The following is a 24,738-nucleotide window of genomic DNA, read 5'->3' as shown; positions in this document are numbered from 1 at the left end:
GTATAGCAGTACTGGACTGGCATTTCATGTGTAGTCTGCATTCGTAAGTGAGGAATGTAGCAGAATGTAATTTTTTTTTTTTACCCCTGAAGACGTCTTTTCATCTTAAAACGTGGCCAAAAAAACTATGGTCTTCAGTAATGAGTTTAAGAGGTCAGCGTCTGAATATCTATTCTTCCGAGTTTTATTCCACCTATGCTTAGCTTATCATGTGTGCTAAACTTGGTTATTAGTAACGTTTCCATCAGTGTACAGTTATCGATTTGTTAGAGTCACAGCCCCAGATGTTTTGTCATAATCAAGAACCTCATTTATTACTTTGTTTTACAGCCTCGGCTGCTTTGTACATTATGGCATGCTTTACAATAAACATAGCTATAAAGTAGTCATTTTAAAATGTGTTAATACATAAATATTTTATATAAATATAGTAGGAGTAGATCATAAATGGAAATAATATCCACAAGACTGCAAAACAACAATACAATGTATATTTGAAAATATATAGGAAAACACTATTTTATTACTGGACGTTAGTCATTCTCATTGTTTGTAAAAAATAAATAAAAAGAAAATATATAATGAATTGAAGACAAATTATAAACAATGAAATGAAAAAAGAGCAGCCACTAAAAGCTAATTTATCGATGGGCAGTCTTTTGTGACAAAAGTCCTAAAGAGGTTCATCTTTCAATGCTTTTCAATGCTAGGATTTCTCGAAAGAGCCTAAAAAATCCCATCAAGGGCTTCCAGTGCCTTGGGTCCTGCCAATTAAAGGACCAATTTTACCTGGTTATCAAACTTGTTTACTGACGAAATGAATGCTACAAAAATGGGATCTTTAGACATGGACAAATCCTTCCTGTTTTTCTTCACTAAGCATCAATATTGCTAGAATGAAAAGACAGCTTCTAGTTTAGACTTCTGAATTGGTCTTACTTTGTCATGTGAAAACGGAAAACTGTGTGAAGTGTACCCTTGAGCATTTGTGTTCTCTCTGTACAGGTTCAGACAGGATCAACAAGAAGCAATGTGAGCTCAAACGCTCCCGCAGGATTGAGCAAAGATGAAGACGGAAACCGTTTTCATAGTACCAAAAAAGGAAATTTCCATGAAGTCTTTAATATACCAGAATCTGAACGTCCATTGCCAGGTATCTTATACTTATTTCTTAATGTCATTCCTGTTTTGAGGTTATCCAGGGCCAGCCATGGCAAATCATGGCCTGACAGGGGACATGGAGTTCCATGTTTTTGAACCTGTGAAGGCATGAAAAAGACACGGATGTTGATCCAGTCTCAATGTTGTAATGTGTTTTTGAGTTTCTTGTTTGCCTGACCTGCCTGTGCTCTGTCCAGTGCAGAAATGTGTCGAAAAATACATATATTTAATCTTAAACTATGTTAAGAACTGAGACATCAAGGCTTACTCTGCTACTGACAGAATAAGAAGTATTCATTCAAGAGCAAGTATGCATCAAAATATGCTGGCATGGTTATGTAAATCCATATATGAGTGTATATAAAGCCTGCTATGGCTTCCCGTGACAGTGGGTATATAACATACTGCAGTTTGAACGAGTGGGGGTTCATTGGTTTCCACTCCATGCCATACTTGTTCAGTATTAGATTGGTTCTGCTGTACCGTAGCTCCAAAAAGAATGAAGACATCACTGGCAACTAGCATACGGAAGAATTCTTCAACAAAGGAACATGGAGTCTGACTGTACCTGGCTATTCCTGCTTTCCAGGTTGTGAAAGAGGGAGCGAGAGACCTTGACCAGCCATTTCCACCAGCACAGGGCAGGGTGGAACATTTGACACTGGTATGAGTTAGTTCTTTGAAACCAGGCAAAAGGATGGTGTACAACAGAGGCTGTCATGGGCACCATGTTTAAAGGCAGGTAGCATTCTCCACTGTCTTAAATGGACACAAGGTGCCCCATCTAGGACACTAAATGTCACAATAACTACAAATGCATAAAAGAAAGTTGTGAGCAAAATTTTGCCCTGCAGAATTACTCCTCCCAATCATATATTTTCCAAAGACCTCCCCCAAAGAAAAGATCACCCAACACATTTTGTAGATGTCAGCAACACCACAGTGCTGTCATCACCACATTAGGCACATCCAGATATACAAGCGATCACAAAATTTCCTCAGGTGCTCCCAGCTGCGGTTGCATATTTGCCACTAACGCCCAAAACAAATATTTAGAAAAAAGAGAGCCTCCAATGAAGGAGGGGGAAACAGCAGCCACAAAAAGCTTTGAGAGTGATCAATATTAACTCTTTCACCACCTTTTCAAGATTAGGAACGTTCTCTGACAGGAAAAAGTGGATTCTATGAGAGGTGGAGTGTAGTGTGCAAGTAACGAGTATGGACAATGGGGTAGATCATTGCCCCTCCTTGCTGTCTCACATCACAATTAATTCAGAAACGTTGCTGGTGTATACTCAAGAGAATAAACTAGAGTGAGGAGTAAAAGAGAGTAAGATGTGAGGATCATCAACCAGCAGTGAAGTGTGAAAAATTCTTTCAGAGGCGTTGAAGAAAGGCAACATAGATATGTGCACAGAGGATGATTGCCCTCTTATAAACCAATAACACTGATCAAGCCAGCATTCTTACCCACCCTTCTTAGCCATCAGGGACTTTCCAGTGGCTGTGTTCAGACAACAATATCAGAACAAATTACTTTAACCCCTTCCATGCTGGTGACGAACCCCAGCCGTCAGGCTCCACGGTGCTCGTGTGCTGATGACGCCTGGGGTTCGTCACGGCCCCGCCCTGTTCGTGCGGCTGCCGCACACGGGGGGAATCGCGGCCGCACAGAAGGGGCTAAGCAGCAGATCATACTCAAATGAGAATTAACTAAGAGGAAATCAAAGTCTCATCAAAATGAGAGAAAAATAAGACAAAATAGTGACTTGGGCAAATTGATGAACCCATGATTAGCAGAACATTTTTGGACTTTCTGGAGATAAACTTTAACCCAAAATTTGTTTGCTTCTCCTAATTGATAAGAAAATATGTAATAGTAAATGGAAGAAATTTCACAAATTCCAGTGTGTACAGAATGATTGAAAGTTACCTTTGGGAAACATCGACTCCTGTCTGGAATGTTTCAAGGGCAAAACTAGCCTTGTTACTGAACAACCAAAGGTATGAAAAAAGTTATGAAATTGTTGATTTTAGGATGTAATACTGGGAAGGACATCATGATACACATGCAGCAGAAAGTATCTCCCAGATTTCAACCCATTACCAAAGTCAATGGAACCAAGGTCTATTGTTAATAACAGTAGATGATGCCCAGTTCCTTAAGGTCATTAGCTGCTGATGAGAAGACAAATGACTTCTAAAAAAAATTACTCCTTAGCAGTAAAGAAAAAGAAACAAAGTCAGAGGTCCATCTATTAAAATGCTTTCTTACCTTGCCAATATGCAGGTTTTGTCCAGGGCCGCCACTTCCCACTTTTAAATTTTTGTCCCAAACATCCCAATTTCAGCACATGTGGAAAGTAAAGCAAAAAGAAGAGTGAAAATATCTACTTCCATTGGAATCGGAGACCGCACTAAGATTTTGTCGAGATCCCCACTGAGCATCTCAGGCCCACTCTTCCAACCTTACTCTTTGTGGGGAATTTCTGGAATATCTGCTTTTTCATTTAAGTTTTTCTTGTTGCATATTTTTTATTTTAAACTGTTGACTTTCTATTTAAACCCCCCCCTCCAAAATGCTATAATGTTAGGTTATATCATTTTGATATGTATAGCTCAGTAATCACCCAAGAGAGTATCCAGGGCCTTGGACAGGTGTATAGGGGTGTGGTCTCCAAGCTGCTTTTCAGCTGCTTGTGGAACTCAAGAAGTGAGGAGGGGGTTGAGGGAGGGGGGGGGTCGTCCCATATGTTGGGTGCAATGTAGGAGTATGAGTGATCTCCAGTTCTGCTTTTGCAGATGTGGGTATTGTGTGAGTAAGGCCAGTCTGTCAGTTGGGTTGGTGAAAGTGTATGCAGCTGTTCAGGTATTCTGGGCCTGTGTTGCGTGGGGCTTTGTATGTGTGCATGAGAAGTTTAAATTGAGGTGGGGTGTGATGTTGATATGGCAGGGGAGGTAGAGTATGAGTCTTGCAGTGGTGTTCTGGATGGATGCAAGCAAATATCAGTTAGTCATCTGCTAAGAAACCAATAAATGTTAGTACTGCTTTTAATTTCTTTTCTAGGTCACTCCCAACAGCACAGGTTTGAATGGAGGGACCTATAACATAGAAGATAATTTTTTTATATTTCTCTTGACGAAACTGAATTATTTCATATAACTGCTCCTTTGACTTAAGTGGCCTTACTCATGCCATCTGCCAACACTCACATTCAATGTGTCCGGCATAGGCTGCTATTTCTAATATACTTGGACCTGCCTTTGCTTACATGGTCATTGAAAAACAATGGGGTAGACCCAGAAAGTCAACAGGACCTGGGTAGTTATATATTTATAGAAAAAGTGGTCCTAGACACAATTTGTTAAACCAGACTCAATCAATGTAAATGTTAATTATTCACACTAAGTAAGGGGTCAGATTTAATCTGAACAAACAAAAGGAGATGTATTATTAGCTAATGCTGCTATCAATGCGAAAAACCCAACAAAACAATACCAGAACAATTTATACTGCAGTTTTATTTACATGTTAATAAAAAATTTGGCAATAAGAAAATTAGAAAAAAGGGGGTGCTCAAGTGATGATAGTGTGTATATACTTTGTATGGGTAGGCTTTACTTTTGTGCAATGTAAATATATTTCTTGTTTTGCACTGAACCTATTCTAAATCCTGTGCCTTCAGCCTTTTCTTTTTCATCACTTGAGCACCCCCTTTTTTCTAATTTTCTTATTGCCAAATTTTTTATTAACATGTAAATAAAACTGCAGTATAAATTGTTCTGGTATTGTTTTGTTGGGTTTTTCGCATTGATAGCAGCATTAGCTAATAATACATCTCCTTTTGTTTGTTCAGATTAAATCTGACCCCTTACTTAGTGTGAATAATTAACATTTACATTGATTGAGTCTGGTTTAACAAATTGTGTCTAGGACCACTTTTTCTATAAATATTTGCTTACATGGGTCATACCTCTTGTGGAGATGTTTATAAATGCTTACTAGCGCATTTCCCTATAAGAGGGGTCCCCTACCTCTTCTGTTCCCATTTACAACACTGGACATTTCTTTTATACATTATCACATTAGTGATTTCTCTGTAAAGTATATTTTTTATTTCTGATTTTCTGTGATTGCATAATCCCAGACTCCCCATGTCCCATGATCATTCTTGACTTATCTGCCGTCTTAAAAAAATTAGTTACATTGTCCTATTAAACTTTTAATAGAGCTCAAGGGTAGCAGAGTGTTAAAATCATCTACTTCCTTTCATGCTGACTATACCTATGTGTTGGTGTTAGGTCCATAGATGCCCTAAGCTCCCTTAATAACATGCACCATGCGATTATGCTTAGCTGCAAATCCTCTTTAATGCTTGTTTCGGGGTCTGCTCTGGTGTGCTCTGGTGAAGATTCTGAGCAGCACAATGTTGGCTTTCACAGGTGTGTTGATAAGCCATTTTTAAAACTTAAGCAGGTGGTTGTCGCTTACTGGTGGACTGCTTTCAGCACATCTAGTGCTGGATAAAATACCACTGCATACACTTGAAGGCCTTTAAAATTGAAAAAATTCTATTGGAGTTTATGGGAATGGTATTCCTTTCTATCAGGTACTCTGCACAGATTGAAGTCTCCATCCAAGAGTTATCTCTGAATCAGGGTTCTCCAACATTTCAAAAGCTATTTTGATCATTGAAATCTTTCCCGAACCACTGCCCAACATCAGGATTGCGAAAGGGTACACAACTCAAACACCATGGCACAAGTGCTCCAGTTGTGTTCCAGTGAGCATTACAGCATAGTCGCAATACCCGTGTCACAAAATCGGAGACAGGAGCAAAAAAGAAATGAAGAAAAGGACCAGATAGAAGAAAATGAATTAACGAAAGAAAGGAACAAATGAAGAGAAATTAAGAAAGTGAAAGGAAAAAAGGCTGAATGATAGAACAGAAGGAAGGAAAAAGTGCAAGTAAAAGGAAGGATGAAAGAAGTAAAGAAAAATTCAAAAACAGTAAAAGGTAAACTAAACGAAAGGAAGAGAGAAGCAGAAAAGGAATAAAGGAAAAGATTAATGCAAAAAAGAAAAACGGAAGAACAAAACAAAATGGAGTGCATAAAAGACGAGGAGGAAGAAAAGAATACGAAGAACAATGGGTAAAAGAAGAAGGAATAAGCAATAAAACAATACGAGTAAGAAACTGAAATTAGGAAAATATATAAATTAAAAATGTAGAAGACGGAAATTAAAAGCAGAGGGGAAAACAGCAGGAAAAAGAAAGGCAAGTCAGAATGAAAGAAGTAAATATAAAAACAATTGAAAGAAAGAGAAAGCTTGTGAAAGGAGAGAAAGCAAGAAAGAGGGTAAAAAAGTGAATCAAGATGAAAAACCAGTCTAGACCGAAAAGAAAGAAAGATCCAAGGAAGGGGAGTAGAGAAAGAAAGTAGAAAAAGATAGATAAATAAAGAACATTTTCAGAAGAGGGACTCTGTATTATAAGCTTCCCAGCCTCACGGAACGGGCTGCACAATGTTTCAAAGTGCTGCCTTTGCAAAAGGCAGCTCACATTTTCAACCCAGCTGACAGGCAATGATGTGCCAGTTTGGAGAGGGAGGTAGCGAGCTATTGGTATTGGTAATTTGCTCCCCATCAAAATTGTGAATAATCAAAAGCAAGTCCAATCGTTTACTGCTCAATACCTACATTACCAAAGGAGGGGAGCGTCAGATCACGTATCACAGGCCATGAAAACTCTAACAATCAAAAAACGAATTGACTTGAAAAACCTGTGCCTGACGACACAGGCCAGTCCGCCTTACCATTGTCCTCCCACAGCAGTGGCCAGCAGACCGCTACTATTGGCCTTGCAAAGATCCGGCTACCTGTCGCCTGTACAAGGCGCACTCAATTTGGGGTGAAATCCCTTCATTGTCAAGGCTCTTTTCAGTGGTCTTCTCCTTTACCTCTCCTCTGCCTTGGACCGAACTGACAAAGGTTGGTAAGACCGCCGAGGACTTACCTTTTCTTCTCCAGATGTGGGGCGTAGAGTACTTAAGTAGCACTTTCCCACGGCACGCTTCACCTTTAGTGAAATACACACAACCCTGATGCAACCAGCTTGTTACTAGAGTGCCCTATAAAAGAACAGAAATAAACGATACTGCTAACAGTGATGAACAAACCCTTAATTAATCTGATTAAATCATGATTGATGAAGACGTTTTTGTGAACCAACAAAAAAGTGAAATTCAATTTGAGCAACTCCTAAGTGTTGTAGATTGCCCTTTACCACTGCTTTCAATTTGGGAAACCTTTGAAGACGTTTGTCAGGGTGATTGTGGGGACATTCCCACTGCTCGTCCTGCACAGCCCCTATTGCCGAAAATGTATATATTCCAGGCAAGCAGCAATTTGATTTAAAATGCATTGGAATTGTCCTAGTAACATGTTGCCATCATACTTTTTGCTGAGTTTCTGTATAGAATAACATGGGTGTATACTATCGCCAAAAGTATACCTGGTACTCATCGGTTAGTGCCTGCCAATATTGTCTTCATCTTACTAGTGGTGAACACCTAAAATTCTCACTGCTAATAGTAAGACCTTTTGATTGTACTATGGCTATAACCATAATGTACTTATTGGAGCTCTCCGCCAACGCTCTTCATTTGTTGGTCTGTGGTTGTGTGATTCACATATTTCTTCCACTTGCTACAGCATACAGCTTCAGAAATTGGTAAATTTCAGTAATTTGAGTGACCGCATTCTGACCTTTCGCAAGGAGCCCACAGAGCAGTTCCCTTCTCTTCAGTGCCGCTTTCTACAATAGCAATGTTAACTTTTTGAAGTCAAACACATATTTTTGCTTTAGCTGTTTTTTTGACGATTGCCCAGGAACTTCCTTAACTTAAACGTTTTGCTAAAGCCATTGCAGTCAGGGTGAGACCTATTTGCTTTGCTAATGCTTGTTTATTTATTTGGTTTGGGCATAGTCATACGTGCTGCTCTAGTTGATAGAGGTCACTCGGGAGTATTTTAGTGCTTACAAAATGTGTTTTTAAACTAGTGAAGAGTACGTCTTAAATCCCAAAATAATGTACAATTACACATCAGCATGTTGTTGTATTGATTCTGGTGTTTACCATTTATATACTCGAATCTGTTGGTCCTTCATCATTGTTGTTTGTTTTTATCTTGTTAGCATGTGAAAGTGGCTGGCGTTGTTGCCTTATTAACCGGGACAGAAAAATGCCTACAGACTACATTCGGAATGGAGTTCTTTATGCTACAGAAAAGTAAGCACTCTTTGTGATTGATATATATATATTTTTGTACAGTCACCATGATTTGTTCACTTAATATTCTGCCAAACGAAACACTGAACTGCTGCTTTTATTAATACAGCTGTCATATAACAGTTTATTTTCGTTATAATATTGTGGAAATAGTGTCTTCCTTTACTAACTTTCAAAGAAGAATGAACCGAGGCAGTATCAGTGCGTAAGACTTGGATGTCACAAGGAACTCCATGATGCAGAATTAATTAATTTCAAGCTTAGATTTTTATGATATAGTTTTCATTGATTTTTCAGCTTTGAGCCATTGGTTCATGCAAAAGGTCTCTTCAAGATCCGTTGAATCTCAGTAGATGTCTAGCCCTGTCTTAGTCTCTGGTCATCACAGACTCGTTGTTGGGGCTCAGCGGTAGTCATTTGTACTCACTAAAGAGCTGCGTGCGAGAAGATGGTAGGAGTCTCTTACTACACCGTCCTTGGCTCCTGTATTGTGTTAACTCGGGGGGGGGGGGGGTGTTGAGGGCTCACCATAACCCTCCTTTCACTCCATCACCTGCAACAGCCGTATACTAATTAGTCCCTGAGCAAACCATATTTGCATATTCCCTCCAAAACGTGTCTGGCTTCAGCAGAAATATCGCCTGTGAATTGTTTTCAATACTTCGGTGCCTTAGTTTTGTTTTCCCCTCAGGCAACTATTGAGGGGTTAAGATACCTGCCTGCTTTCTTGAAATCCTCACATTTAAACAATGTCTTTGCTGATTTATTGCTTTGTGATGTTCTTTTGGTTTTATAGAAGTTGATGGGTTGGGGGTATCTGCAGTCCTAGTGTTTGCTCAGGGCTTTCACAGTGCTTCTGGAATCTGAGACGGCAAGAAAACGACTGTTGCGGGACTACTGTTAGTTGAAGTTAGGCTTCCATTTAAATCTCTGACTACCAGCCCTAAAGAACTAGGGATCCACTCGGAGAAGACCCAGTGTAGGGAAAAAGTGCAGAGTGCTAGTAAGCAAGTGCCCTGTGATGCCTTGAACTTCTGGAGAACCGGGAAAAGCTACCAAGCCTATACAAAAAGATGAAACCTCACCAGCCACTGATTCCTGATTTGTTGAGCGTAGAGCATTTTAGTTAAGCATTCAAGGCTACTAGGGGACAGCAAAAAGTAGGGATCCGGTTTTGTCGAGCTGAAGGTATTCCACTCCAAATTCGTTTCTAAAGACAAACTATCCACTGACACACATCTTAATATGTTGTTTTACTCCCACCAGCATTTTAACTAAAATACTTCTTAAATTGCACCATATTTAACCGCCGTACCTTTTTACTTTACCTTACTTGCCTCTTGCACAGCTTACTCCCGGGTTGGTCCTTGGTCCGCTGCGGCAATTCGTGCCATTTGAGCGGAGGGGCGCAACTCCTTCCCCATGGGCTACACTCACTTCCGGTTGGGAGGGTGACTCTCTAGTGGTCAGCAGCTACCTACTTAACCGGCATGCTATGCCTGATGCGCAGCGGGCCCGCACTGGCGTGCCAAAGGTGTGCCCGCCTGCCCGCGCCGGGACTACGCCCAGCGCCAGAGACGCTGGTCGTTGGCTTAGCCAAAAAAACAACCCTTTTACCTACTCAAGCACTGACCTGCGGATGCTAAATCACTTGCCTACCTCTAACACTGGATATTGCACACGCTTTTCCCTGGAAAGGTCTCTTACAAATAGGCCGTGGAAATGCACCAACTGCGTTTTTTGTTTAAAACATAGCCTAAATACACATAAACTGTTCGCCAACAATTGGCCACCCAGGAATTATTATCTCCAAACCCAAACTAGTACCTCGAGGTGCTCTTACAAATACTAGATCTCTGCCCAAACATAAATTAGATATCGCCAAGCTATCCGAGGCCCATGGCCTAGATTTGCTCTTCATTACCGAAAATGGGCCGACCAGGCATCAGGCCCGGACTTCTGTACGGCGGTGCCTCCTGGATACACAGTTTTCAGGAAGACAGGAAGCACAAAAAAGGGGGTGGCCTTGCTATTATACATCAAGACACCTTTATCAGCCTCCTTTGAGACCATCCCTTCCACATACTGTGAGGCCTTATCCTTCAGTTTCAAAATAGCCAATTGTCTCGCATTTAAAGGAGGGTTGCTATATCGCTCACTAGGGGAAAAGAAAAATACATTCCTGGCCTTCCTCAACACACTACTTGAAACGTGTGTGCTGGAGAACAATTTTACTATACTAAGTGATTTCAATTTTCATATGGACATGGATATGGACTTAAACACAACCTCATTACTTGATACCATGACACTCGCTGGGCTAAATCAAAGGGTCAAGGGCCCTACACATCTGGCCAGCCACACTCTGGATGGTATTTTTACCAACCATAATGCACTTAAGATCAAGTAAATCCTACCACTGAGTTGGACCGATGATAGTGCTATTATTTGTGTGCTCGATAACTTATTCAAGGGCCAACAAGCCAATCCAACCAATTAGCTTGATCATATCATAACTGGAAACAGGTAGACCGCAACCAGCTTACCCTCCAGCTTACACATCTATTTACAAAATCACCACTAGAACTAGAACAGGCATCTATCCCTTTCAATAAATGGCTTGCAGAAACCGCCAATTTGATAGCCCCCTCAAAAAATCTTCAAGAAGTAGGACTCCTCCATCTGGCCCTTGGTTCTCTGACACTCTTAGACTTAAAAAAACAGGAGTGCAGAAAACAGGAGAGAGGTTGGAGTATCAACTATAATGAACAGGAACTGGTAAAATACAAAATACCACTAGCCGACTACAAAAAACGGATCCTGTCAGAAAAGGCTTCCTATTTTCTAAGCAAATCAAGAAGGCAGAAAACTCCTCCAAAGAAAACTTTTGAGTGGTAACAAAACTGTCTACACCTCCCGAAAGAAAGGGGTGCGACCACTCCCAGGAATTTTGTAATCCACTCGCCCAGCACTTCCAAAATAAAGTGGAGCAAATCTTCCCCACTTTGGCAATTGGGCAAACTCTGATAATCACAACATCTCAAGGGTATTACACCCAAACGCCCCCCTCCTTGCAGAATTCAGAGCAGTAACTGTTGACGAGACTACCACTCTTATTAACAAAATAGGATCAGGCTCACCCTACGATCCACTCCCTCCTATGATATTTAAACAAGCTCTGTAGATCCTTGGAACTAGTCTAACCTCCATTTTCAACTCTGTTTACAGAAGGTGTCTTTCCCGCTATGTGATAAACGCGGCGACCCAGGCTGCGGCGGTGTGTTGTTGTGGACTGTTTTTAAAATTATATTTTGCTGCTGATTTAATAGCACGCTCTGAAGCATTTTAAAATTGTATTTTGCTGCTGATTTAATAGCACGCTTTGTAGCTTTTTAAAATTGTATTTTGCACTTCTTGAACTCACCTGCATTTCCTGCCCTCGTGACCCCGTTCCGCCCCGGCTTTTGTGCCGTTTGTGCGGAGGGTCAGTTCGAGGAGCGGCACTTCCTGCCTCGTGGCACCACTTCCGCCCTGCACGAAACCTTCGCAGGTTAGCGCTCTAGTGCTCCCTCACCCCTAATATTTAATGGCAGTATGGAGGAAGCGCAGCGGACGAGCGCAGCGGGAGCGCCGACTTCGCGCCGAAGTCGCGCACAAGTCAAGCCCGTCCGCGCCTGTCCGCGGCCGACCAGGCCCAGGGCCCTGTCGTAATGCCCAATTCTACTCTTACTCCTCCGCTGACCTCCTGAGCCTTAATTTACCAGGACCTATTCCCGCTCGTGCCGTCAAAGCGGCCCAGACATGTGGCATTCTCGTTCCATCCGACTTTCCGGCACTGGCTCCTCTCCATGACCCGTCCTCCCCAGCTCCACCTCCTTATTGATTTATTATCTTAATACCCGTTCCCTTATCGCCATCAGCTTGAGGTGTTCCAATTACTGAATCAGAACTCCATCGATATTCTTCTCCTAGCAGAAACCTGGATCACTGAAGATTCAGCCCCTGACATTCTCGCTGCTATCCCTTCGGGATACTACATCATGCATTCTAACTGGCCTGCTGGGAAGACTGGTGGCGGAGTGGCGGCTATCATCCGCTCTGAACATATCTTTTCTGAGATCACGGTAATTCCTATCCCTAAAACTGAATATTTGGCACTAAAATTCACCTCTCCTAAATCATCCTTTGTTTGTGTCCTTGTATATAGACCCCCTGATTCTATGCCTCTCTTTCCTCAACTCTTTAGTGATGCAATCGCTCAACTAGCAATTAACCACGCCAATATCGTGGTAATTGGTGATTTCAATTATTGGCCATTCGATGTCCACGAAAGTCAACCGTCGGTAGAATTCACAGACCTTCTAAAAGGTATGGATCTTTCCCAACATATTCACACCCCCACCCATCTGAAAGGTCATATTCTCGACCAAGTCTGGACATCAAACCTCGATATTTCACCTCCCTCAGTTTTCCCTTGCTCCTGGTCTGACCATTATTTCATCTCCTTCCACCTACATCTGCACACTTTGTGTCCTCCCCCCCGTACCACAAATATCATGGCTCGCAATTGGAAAAGGGCCAACTTGCCTGAGTTTTACGACTCACTGACCTCTACTGCGCCCTCGTCGTCGACCTTATTAGAGAATCAGGCTGACATTCTTGATGAATGGCTGCGTCAGGCTAGTGACAAAGCTGCCCCTCTCAAAAAAATCAAAACCAAGCGCCCCCACGACGCACAACGTTGGTTTACGGACCAACTAAAAGCGGAAAAACTTGCACTGCGGCAAACTGAACGCCGCTGGCGTCGCCATTATGACCCTCAGCTTAAAGTCGCTTACATCGAGACCTTGAAATCTTATAAACTATCTATCTTGGCAGCCAAGACGGCATATTTTTCACAAAAAAATTCTGAACTCTAATAACAAAACTAAAGATATTTTTTCAATTGTAAATGAGCTCTCCCTGCCAGATAGTCACCCCTCAACCCCAGCCGACCCAAACCCTCTGTGACTCGCTTAACTCCTACTTCATAGAAAAAATCATTACAATAAAAAATAATATTCCGACTCCGGCATCTCCTAATTCTCCTCCTCTTCCCCCTACAAATACTAGTATCTTGACAGAGTTCCCACCTATATCTCCAGAAGAGTTCATCTCTCTCCTTCATAAAGTCAGCTCGGGATCCCCCAATGACTGCTGTCCCCCGCAGGTTCTGAAAGAAGCCTTTCTTGCTTGCCCAGGCCCCCCTTTAGCTCTACTTAATAACTCCCTTGCTATCGGGGAGGTCCCAGCTTCTCTCAAGCAAGCTGCAGTTCTACCTATATTAAAGAAACCCAATGCAGACCCCACAATACTCAGTAATTACAGACCCATTTCCCTTCTACCCTTCTTAGGAAAGATCTTGGAGACCTACGTTACCCGCTGTTTTAGCTCTTTTATAGAGAAATCATATTTTTTAGACCCTCAACAAGCGGGATTCAGACCCCTCCACTCCACCGAGGCGGTCATAGTAGCTGTCATGGACACCCTTAGGAAAGGTGCGGACAAAAACACTTCTCAAGCCCTTGTCCTATTGGATCTCTCGGCGGCATTCGACACGGTCGATCACAACATCTTGATCGACCGTGTCCTTAACGCCGGCATTCAAGGAGTGGCCCTTGACTGGCTCAGATCTTTCCTTCATCAACGTTCACAGTCCGTTCACCTTTCCACGTTTTCCGCACCTTACACTTCCCTTCCCTGCGGGGTTCCACAGGGCTCTGCACTATCTCCTCTCCTTTTTAATTTGTATCTCCAACCACTTTTAGCTTCCCTCCGTAACTCCCCGGTCACAATTTTTAATTACGCGGACGACCTTCAGTTAATTTTTCCCATTGACTCCTTCCCCTCCTCCCGGACCAATTTCCAGACCACCATGCTGACCATTGCGGAGTGGATGCACCACAGCCACTTAAAGCTGAACCCTACCAAGACTGAGCTCGTCTTGGTGGGAGGCCCCAATCACCCTTGGAATTCTACTTTCTGGCCAACATCCTTGGGGCCTGCACCCTCCCCCGTGAGCTCAGTCAAAAGCCTGGGGGTGATCATCTCTGATGATCTATCAATGAGACCGCATATCAACGCGGTCACTTCTGCCTGCTTCTTCCACCTCAGGCGGATTCGTAAGATCAGCAGGTTTCTTAGCAAAGAAGCCCTGACCCAAGTTGTCATTGCATTCATCACCTCCAGGCTCGATTATGCCAACATTCTTTATGCAGGAATTCCTGCATGCCACCTTCAACGACTGCAGCTGGTGCAGAATCAGGCCGCCCGCCTGATTTTCCACCAGCCCAAACATCAGCACGTCACTCCCCTCCTCCGTAGTCTACACTGGCTTCCTGTTTCTAAACGCTGCACCTTTAAATTGGCATGCACTACCTTTAAGGTCCTTTCGGATGCAGCCCCCGCTTTCATCACTTCGGCCTTGTCCCGTCATATCCCTACTAGAGCTCTTCGCTCAGCCTCATTAAACTTCCTTGAGGTCCCTAGATTTAAAAGAAAAAAGCACGGTGGCCTGAGCTTCTCCGTCCTGGCCCCCTCCACTTGGAACTCCCTTCCACCTTCTCTCCGTCTCTGCCCAAAGTATGACTGTTTCCGCAGACTTTTAAAAACCCTGCTCTTCCAAGCCGCATATGACTAACTTTCTGCCTCTGGCCTACGCTACTTGTCAATGAGCGCCAAGAAACCGATGGTGATAGTGCGCGTTATAAATAATTTTTAATAATAATAATAAGAGTCTTGATTTTACCCCTTTTGAAAAAACCCAACCTGGATGCACTGGACCCAGGCAACTATAGGCCCATCTCACACCTTCCAGTTCCAGCCAAACTGCCTGAAAAGGTTATGAACAACCAGCTTACATCATATTTACAGGAACATAACTTGCTGGACAAGGTGCAATTTGGATTCAGGGCAAAGCATAGCACGAAACAGCACTAATAAAGGCCACCGATGAAATAAGAACAGTACTGGACGCAGGGAGCGCTGTGGCTCTTGTCCTGCTTGACCTATCGGTCTTCGACATGGTAGACCACAAAACCCTGCTTAAAACTCTAAATGCATCTCGGGAAAAGCACTGGCATTGGTTTCCTCCTTTCTAGCTGATAGGACACCATTGGTTGCTTTGGGTAACTTCACTTCCCCGTCCTTCACCTTTTCATGTGGAGTCTCACAAGGCTCTTCCCTAAGTCCTACGCTTTTCGATGATTCGAAACTGGCAGCTCTTATTAGATCCTTCGGAATGGCACTAACATTGTACGTGGATGACACCCAAATCTTGGTAACCAATAGCAAAAATCCATTACCACCAATAAACAGATTTAGGGACTGTATGACAGCAGTCAGCTCATGGATGAGTTTGCACTGCCTCAAGCTAAATTCCAGGAAAACCGTGGTGATTCTGTTTGCTAACTTTTCCCCCTCCTGGTCCCAGATTTGGTGGCCAGATGACCTGGGAACAGCACCTATCCCAGTCTCAAAAAGTAAAAAACCTAGGTTATGAGAGACCAGAGACTGGACTTTGAAGCCCAAGAGAAGTCAGTTTCGTCATCAAGTTTCTTGATTCTTATGGCAATCAAGAAAATCCTACCTCCTGATCCCAACAGAAAGCAGGAAAATGGTAGTCACTTCCCTAGTCCTTTCCAGACTAGATTACTGTAATTGGTTATATCTTGGCATAGCCATGAAGCATTTTTGCAGGCTCTAGATGACCCAAAACGCGGCTGCAAGACTCCTCTTGGGGATTCCCAAATTCCAGTTGGTGGAAAGCCATATTCAGAGTCTGCATTGACTTCCAAGTAAAAGTCAATTCAAGTTTAAAACCCTGTGCATTACATACAAGGCACTACATGGGACCGACCCTCAGTTCCTGAAACGTTCACTGCATTGGTACTCTCCAAATAGATGTCTGAGATAACAAGAGGCAAAAGTGATACTTTCTCAGAGATTTTTCAAATCAAACTGGGGTGGCAGAAGATTTGTGGTGTGAGCCACTAGGCTCTGGAACTCCCTCCCGTTTAATATCTGAAATCTTACCTCCCTGACGTTGTTCAGGAAAGCCATCAAGACATGGCTGTTCTTTGATTAATGCTTCTTGGATTGCTAGTGCCAAGACACCGTTGGTATTCTTGCACTGTGTAAAAGTATAACAAACATAACATTTAGGGTTTGCCTGACCCTCACTTCATTGCAGGCAGCCTGGATATGATTGTAAAAGTCCCTTTGTAGTGCCCCCAAGAGGATAGCCTTGTCTTTTAAGTTTACCTTTGTTTTACCTACATTTCTTTTTGCATTAACTTTAAAAATGTGTAACTGCAGAAACGTGACTTTTTTTAGTCATTTAATTTTTTGCCAGTACATCGTTTTCGGGATTTTATCCATTTTACTTCTTGTTGAAAATGGCCCTTCTTGCAGGGTCATACCTAAACTTTTTGCCTCCCTCTTGTATTTTTTCTGACCTGTTGTTGTTGGTTTTATGACACTGGGCACTTTACCACTGCTGATCAGTGCTAAAGTACATATGCTCTGCCTTTGTAAATATGACTGTGAATTGGTATATCCCTGATTGGCTTATTTGATTTACCTGTTAGTCCCTAGTAGTGTGGCCTGTGTAAGCCCAGGGCTGATAACCCAAATGCTGCTAGTGGGCCTGCAGCGCTGGTTTGCGCCACCCACAGAAGCAGCTTGTAAAGTGTACCTCAGACCTGCCACTGCAGTGTCTATGTGCAGTCCAGAACTGACATCTTGGCTGTGAAGTGCCATCACTTCCCAGCCCCTGAACCTTCCCGTGGCATCATATCAGTCACCCCTATGGTAGGGTGCACTGTGTGTGTAAGGTAGGCCATGTCTTGATATGTGTAGCATGTCCTGGTAGCGAGTTACACCCCATTTCGTTTTTCACTGCTGCAAGGCTACCTGTTCTCCTTATGCTAGAATGGGCAGTCTGACTATTACATCTTATAGTCCTAACTGACTCAGGGAACATGGTAGAAATTCGAGTTTAGTATGCCTGAGCTCAGAATAATAAAATACATATTTTAGCAAAGTTGGTTTTAATATTCTGTGTTTGATAATACCACTTTAAGAAAGTAGGTATTTTCTTGCCTAAGCCTTCCAGTGTGCTTTGCTGTTATGTGTATTGACTGTCTGGGTTTAGAGGGGCAAGGCAGGCCGAGTCAGTCCTGGGTTGAAAAGAGAGATCTGCATTGAGTACTGGGGAGGGGTAGCTCCTTGTCCTGAATAGGACTGTGCCTGGCAAGGTGAATGCTGGCTCCACCTCCTACTGTGCGTCTGATGGCAGACCCCCTCTTTCTGAAAGGAAGGATGTAGCCTGGTAAACAAAGTGCTCCCGTCCTGAGCAGAACTACTGGTTCTGGCTGGGTTCAGTGACTAGAGACTTTTTAGAACAAAGATTTTTTGGGTATAAATATCTGTGCCCAAACCCCTAATTTTTGTATTGCTCCTGGATGTCAAGAAGAACCTCTGTTCGTTTCACTGAAGGACTCTGCAGGAGAGGACTGTCCTTGTGCTTGTGTGCTATTTCTTGGATTGGCCTGCAGTAGTTTCCCCTGGACTTCGAAGAAGAGGGAAAAGGACTTTTGAGAGAACTTTTATTTTGCTAAAGCAATCACCCAAGGGCTAGAAGAGAGCTAGCCTCCTGCTTGAGTCAAAGGCACATCTTACTCCCCCACCAGCCTTCTGATTCCTCCCTGCGAGGATTTCTATCTGAAGGTGAGGCTCCTGTGAGTTCCAGGGCCTCTAGTTCTACTCCAGAGAAGAGAGTGCGGAAATCATCGCTAACGCCAGTTTGCGAGCCGCCGCAGCTGAAGAGCACCAGAAATATCACTGCGCTGCTGCCGCCGAGTGCTTGCAAACCAAGAATCGTTGCATCGCACGGTTGTGGGCCCCAAAGTGCTCGCTACTCCCAAAGATCATCGCATCGCACGTTTGCGGGCCGCTGAGTGCTCGCTAAACCCGGATTATCACATAGAGATCATCGCATCGCAGTGTGGGCACTGTGCGTCCGCCATTTTCCTTGCAGCATGCCCGGATCGTCGCTCCTTCGCTGAGCCCCATTTTCTTTCATCTCAACAGGATCGCACACGTAACAGGCTCAGCGCATCATCCCCACTTGCGGCAAGGATTCAACGCATCGCTGGCCTGGCGTGAAAAAGTTTGTCACTTTGTCCCGCACGCATCCGCAGACCGGCACATCATCCTCCCTTGTGGCAAGGATTAAACACATCGCCGGCCTTGCGTGAGGAAAATCATCGCTACAGCTCGTTTGCGACATTTTGTTTGTTTTGCTACGAAATCCAGGTACTTTGTAAGTAAAAGGGTCGCAGAGACCACTGCCTTGAACTGAACTCCTATTTGCACACCTTTAACTATTTTTACAGCATTTAAAGAATAATCCTACTTTACAGTATTGTGGCTTTTTAACGTTATTGGTCTTGTGTTAAGTCTATATATAAAGATACTTATTTTTTATAACTACTTGTGTGGTGTCCTTTTGTAGTGTTCCTCACTGTGTTTCTGTGTATGATCATAAATGCTTTACACACTGCCTCTGAGATAAGCCTAGCTGCTCGTACTACGTTACCACAGGGTTGAGCAGGGGTTATCAAAGGGTGTAGCCCCCTTACTCTGACTTAGGAAGAAGGGTCCCTGCTTGGACAGTGGCCAGGCATTGCCAACTAGAGACCCCCATTTCTAACACTTCTTAACTTTAATAATTTTTAATGCTGCTAAAAACCACACACTCTTTCTGTGGGAGAATTTCTGCCAGTCTACCGAGGCCAAGGCCTGAACTCCTCACAGAGTACTGCTTGTGCATAAGTTTGTGGGAGCTCAGTCACAGCTAATATCAAGATTGTGGGCTTTCTTCCCTAAGTTATAAATCCAGTTCCATGAATAATGGTACCAACTCTTTTTTTTATTGTTGTTAGTTTTTATTGCTATTAACCCCTCCCATGCTGGTGATGCAACGGCTCTGTCACCAGCCACGGACATGCTGTGCTGATGACGGAGCGATTCCGTCACGGCCCGCTCGGTGCGCCTGCGCGGCGCGGATTCCGCACCTGCGCTGGACTTTCTGTTGAGAGGGCGGGGCCGTGACGGAACCGCTCCGTCATCAGAACAGCGCACCCGAGGCTCGTGACGGAGCGGTTCCGTCAAGAGCAAGGGAGCGCCACGTGGCCCCCCCCCCACCCCCCTAGCGCTGCGGCGGAATTGCCGCCGCAGCGAAGGGGTTAATAGTTATTATTTTAAGTATGCTGCTTGTTCTAAAGGCAGAAATCCAGAGAAGCCATGCTTATGTAGTCTTACATCATGAACCTTGGCAACTACTTTGTCATGGAAAGTATCAAATGTCCAATTCAAAATTTCATTTGGAAGTACAGCACACACTCCTGTAGTTCCCGTGGTTTAATTTAAATCATTCAGCACAGCATAGTCAAGGTCTGATGGCTCAGTGGAATAATTTTCCACTCCAGGGACCTTGTACCCGTGGACAAAAGCCCCTTAGAGTGTCTTCTGTTAGTAGGACAACACAGAATGGACAGCTTTCCTGGCCAAAGTTAAACTCGAAGGCTTTGCTGATATTGCTGCACGGATTTCGGTCTTGAGGAAGTCTTAAGGTGCGTTAATTAGAGACCTCTCAATTGCTCGCTGGATTGCCTTCAAGCATCCGTGTTGAGTAAAGAGGAGCCATTCCTCTATTAAGAGAAGTCTACAGTAGATAGCAATAGCTGCCAGGAAACGGTTTTGCTTATTAAGTGATCCTTTAAAATATTAATTCTTAGGCAATTGCTCATAATCTTGGAACTATGACAGGATTGCTACTCGACAAGGCATTAACTAGAAAAAGTTGGTCATACTCTCTTTGGAAATGCCTTTATCAGTAATAACCTTCATTCAATCGGTTATGATGGGAGTTCACAGTAAGGTGGACCTGCGGCCTGGCTCTCCATGCTGTGTAACGGTGGGATTCAGAAATATACACTGATGTGCTGTAAATGGCTCCATTGCGTCTTGAATATATAGCAAAATGGTTGTTTGCCGAGTCATACTGTTTTATAAATTGCTAGGCGTCACCTCTGTCGCTGCTGCAGGCAATTTTCCTCCTTTTGTCAAATTTTGAATTAGCTTTGCATGTCATGAATAAGAGCACTGTGTGATATTGTCAGGAACCATTTTTCTGTTGAAAGCTTCTGTAGCCTCTCAATGAGAATGCAGTATGTTTGAGTAGGAGTAAGGTTAGAAATTCAATCAAAATGCAGGTGTTAAGACATTGAAGCGTTTTTCACTTACACCTGTTAAGTATATTGTCACTCATTCTCAGGTCTCTGAAAGGGGTTTAATTGTAATGGCATAGCTGCAAAAGATGCAGTATTCAATTGGATACTAGACCAGCAACACTGATCAAATGAGCTACAAGTTAAAATTGAATGCCTTTGTGTATTGGCACACGTCTTACAATTTTTTTTCTTCTCTTTTCAGTTATTTATGCTTTGAAAGCTCGAAATCTGGTTCATCTAAGAAAAATAAGGTCATAAAACTTACAGACATCATAGATATTCAGAAGGTATGTTTGGACTAATATTTGGACTGCTTGTTGATGGCATGTTGTTTATCGCTGTTGAAAGCAGGATTACTTGTCTGACTTCTATCGACGTTTTTTGTTTTGTTGGATCAGTTTTTTAAAATAATATATAATTGCAAAAGGAGCCATGTTTGCTCGATAGATGTCGATCATCCCAGTGCCATGTGTCTGAGTTCCATGCAAAGTCTTGTTTGGTTATTGCCTTTTCTTTCACACTAAGATTATTTTAAGGAAAACATAGGGTGCTTTTTTAAAATGAATATTCGTACATCGCACACATGGAGTCCGTCTCCATTTCTGGTATTTTGATGAGTGACGTCATTGGTTGCTTTTAAACAACTGTTCTTATGACTGTTCTCAAATTTGCAGCACTATTGTTATTGATGCAGATCATAGCTACATTTCTTTTTTCTTGTTTTCTACTTCTCAAACAGTTTATATTATTTTTATATTGTTTATGGTCTGAAATACAATCATACTAAATTCATAAGAAAACGTATTAAAAGGCAATTATTAGGAAATTGATGTTACCAGACTCCGATTTGGATACTCTTTTTTTTTTTTTTATCCTATCTTAAAGGCTGATATTCTAACCGCATTTTGATCTCAAAATACACGTTAATTTTGCTAAAGGTTCTCACATTGTGAGAACAGAGGGACAACGATATGTACCATTCTACAAAGATGAGCTTTATTACTGTTTGTGGTGAGATGTCAACTCGGTACTATGTGTGTACTTTATTAAGCCATCACCTTCTGTCAGCTAAAATTATTTACCTACAAAGACAACTTCGCTCTAGGCTGACTTGCCTCTCCTCTGTCCCTTCACTAAACACCTTGCATTTCCATGGGAAACAAACTTCTCTCGTCACACTGGTAAGATATGGAAAACTATTTTGACAAGATACGTATCATTGAATACCATCTTGAATTCTAACGTGTTCTATAAACACTTTATGCTTTAGCATTAACTGTGCCACCGCACTCCTCCCTTCTAGGGCATTCTTTATTCAATACCATGTATCAAATTTGCACTCTGACAAGATCACCCAAGATCCCAGAAATCTGAGTGCCTCGTGAGCCAATAAATGGCCTGAAGCGGTAAACAAATTCCGCTACAATGTGACTACTATGGCCTTGGATTCATTATACCCACTCTGACCCCAAGAACATGATTTGTCCTATTAATCTTAAGTGGATCTCAGATCACCTTTTTCATTTGCTGCAGTGTGATGTTCGCTACCAATTTGTTCAGATCATTAGCACAGCTATACGTGTGATATAGTCCTTCACCATCAAAGCCCAATTCAGGGTTTCTGACCTAAAAATATTAATTCTGGAAAGCCAGTAGTGATATTTTTTTTTATTAGAAGAGAAACGTAAACTAGTCCCGACAGAAAAGAAATGCCCAAGCAATAACCGAAATGTAATTTATTCCCTCGAAATATGAAATGGCTACAAACTGTGCATAGAAATCTAAGCAGCAAACACAAGAAGACTTAAATCAGAAATTAAGTAATTTTTTTATGTACCCATGCAGTTATCTTATACTGATTATTGATAAAAAGAGCAAAAATCCTTACTAAGTAGCTTGAAGTAAAAGTCAGAAGCAGGTTTTATGAAATATGTTCCCTTTCTGTGTCCATTTATTAATGCTATACATTTCTAGATCCCGTAAAACACTACAGGATATGCTTGAGCTCGACACAGCAAGGTACTCTTTGAAGTTATCTCAAAAGCAGAGTGGAATTTCCATAGGGTGTACAATAAATTATCATATTACAGAAAAGTGCCCAAATTGGGCCTAGGGGATATGTCCAGCGTTATCAAAATTGCACAGTTCAGACCTTCAAGGACTTTTTTTTGGATCACTTGAGAAATCTTTATTGTGCCTCAGCTGGTGCCACCAGCATATCTTTCTGCCCTGTAACCTTCACTGACACTCCTGGAACAGGGGGAACCTGCCATCTCTGGCAGTTGATGTTTAGCCGGATGCAGGCCAGCACCAGTGATGCTTGCTAAATATGTGCTGGTGCAGTTTGTTGATACATAGACAGTGTCACAGCAACTACGCTTAGTGTGTTATGGGTTCCGAGCAGCAAATTGCAGAGCCTGAGGTAGGCCTCTTATTCTCAGATCCAGCTGGCCCCAAAAGAAATGCCTCATTTAAAGGGTCATCATCATTCCCTTTGTTAGTCTCATCCTGGCTGGTCACTAGCTGGAGCCTAACACCTTATTTTCAATGCATTTGATGGGGCAAGGGCACCCTGCTACTGTCACTTCACTAGTGCTTAAGAGATAAACTATAATTGTAGCGCTGGTTTCTTACCTTTTTAAGCTTTGAATGAAGAGTGATATACTTGTACTGTAAGAATGTGAATTGCAAGTCTACAAGAGCGATTATACGAATAACAGTCTATACAGCATTTGCAACAAGCACGTTTTACTCCCCTAAGGTATCCTTTAGTAAGCTTAGAGCAATAAAACATTACGAAAAAACGATAAGGTTGTAAACGTATGCCTTGCACTTTGCATGTAGCTACTTATTGCCGATAAACTATAAAGAACTTGTATATAAATAACCTGTGACCTGCAGGCAATGCAAGGGCCTCTGCAACAGAGTACCCCACACAACTATGTATATAAGATATAAAACTATGATTTGTACGCTGTTCATTGGAGCATGACAATTAGCTTTGTGCTTTTAATGACTAGTTTAATGTGTAGCTACTTGCACACCGGCCTTTCCAGTAAGTGCATTAACCACCAGAGTTATCTTACTAATATATTGCCCTGGAACTTGCTTGGTACACAGAGATCTTAGTCACAGATGCCTTAAACCCTTGATATATTTTAAAATGTCCTTCTATGACTGATTAAGTTAGCCAGTATGTATTTACTATTGCATGTATCCTTATTGCAAATTTCTTAATGTGTGTAACTTGACTGCCAGACTGTACTTATGACTCCGCCCCTTAATGCTACCACTTTACCACCAATGGATGGGATCCCAGGGTAACTTTTTCCATTTCCAGCGCTGTATTCTATCCTAATACTATGCCAGTTCTGTGGCTGGGGGCCACTTGAGTTTTACTTGTCACTGTTGCTTTCACCTACGCAAAGCAGTCTCTCAAAGAGCACACTGAGTCTTTGGTAGGAAGCTTCGCTGGATTCATGAGCTTCTTAACTGCTTTCTAATCTAAGATTGTCTCCCCGGACTGTGGTTAGTGCTCACTGATTGGAGTGCATAGCATGATGAGATCTCTCCGTTTCTGTGCGGGGAGGCTAACACGCCCCCTCCTCCACCCCTCAATGTCCTCCTCTGTTAATGGAGGTTGGAATGGCAGGCATCAACTGTATCAAATTCTCCTCCCAGGCAACCACTCACCACTGGTCTTTAAACTGCCTGGGGTTTGTTGTTGTCAGTCCTTGCTCGAATCCTCAGCCTTGACTCAGATTTGGGTATGTTGGAATGACACTTTCCAAGTTTCAGCAATGAAATGTGACTACTTGAGTGAGTTGGTCTCTTCAATCCACTTGGTATATTCACCCAGTACCTCACTGGCTATCAATGGATCCCGCTGCAGCCTACATCTTTGGAGAACATACCAAAGCATAAAAGACAGAATTCTGTTTTTCCATAC

General features: G+C 42.6%; 1 protein-coding gene across 4 annotated transcripts in view; it reads left to right on the top strand.

Annotated features, from left to right (window-relative positions):
* The window catches only part of GRAMD4 (GRAM domain containing 4), a 480,409-nt gene that overhangs the window by 438,627 nt on the left and 17,044 nt on the right, over positions 1–24,738 (top strand). For all 4 annotated transcript variants that reach the window (XM_078679725.1, XM_078679714.1, XM_078679734.1 and 1 more), the window contains 3 exons: positions 1,006–1,153; positions 8,361–8,454; positions 20,992–21,076. In XM_078679725.1, coding sequence (XP_078535851.1) covers positions 1,006–1,153; positions 8,361–8,454; positions 20,992–21,076 — 327 coding nt within the window. The remainder of the gene's footprint in view (positions 1–1,005; positions 1,154–8,360; positions 8,455–20,991; positions 21,077–24,738) is intronic.

This window comes from Lissotriton helveticus, chromosome 1_1 (assembly GCF_964261635.1).
Source record: "Lissotriton helveticus chromosome 1_1, aLisHel1.1, whole genome shotgun sequence".
Lineage (NCBI taxonomy): Eukaryota > Metazoa > Chordata > Amphibia > Caudata > Salamandridae > Lissotriton > Lissotriton helveticus.
The sequence above is the reverse complement of the archived record's forward strand: the minus strand, read 5'-3'. Positions and strand labels throughout refer to the sequence as shown.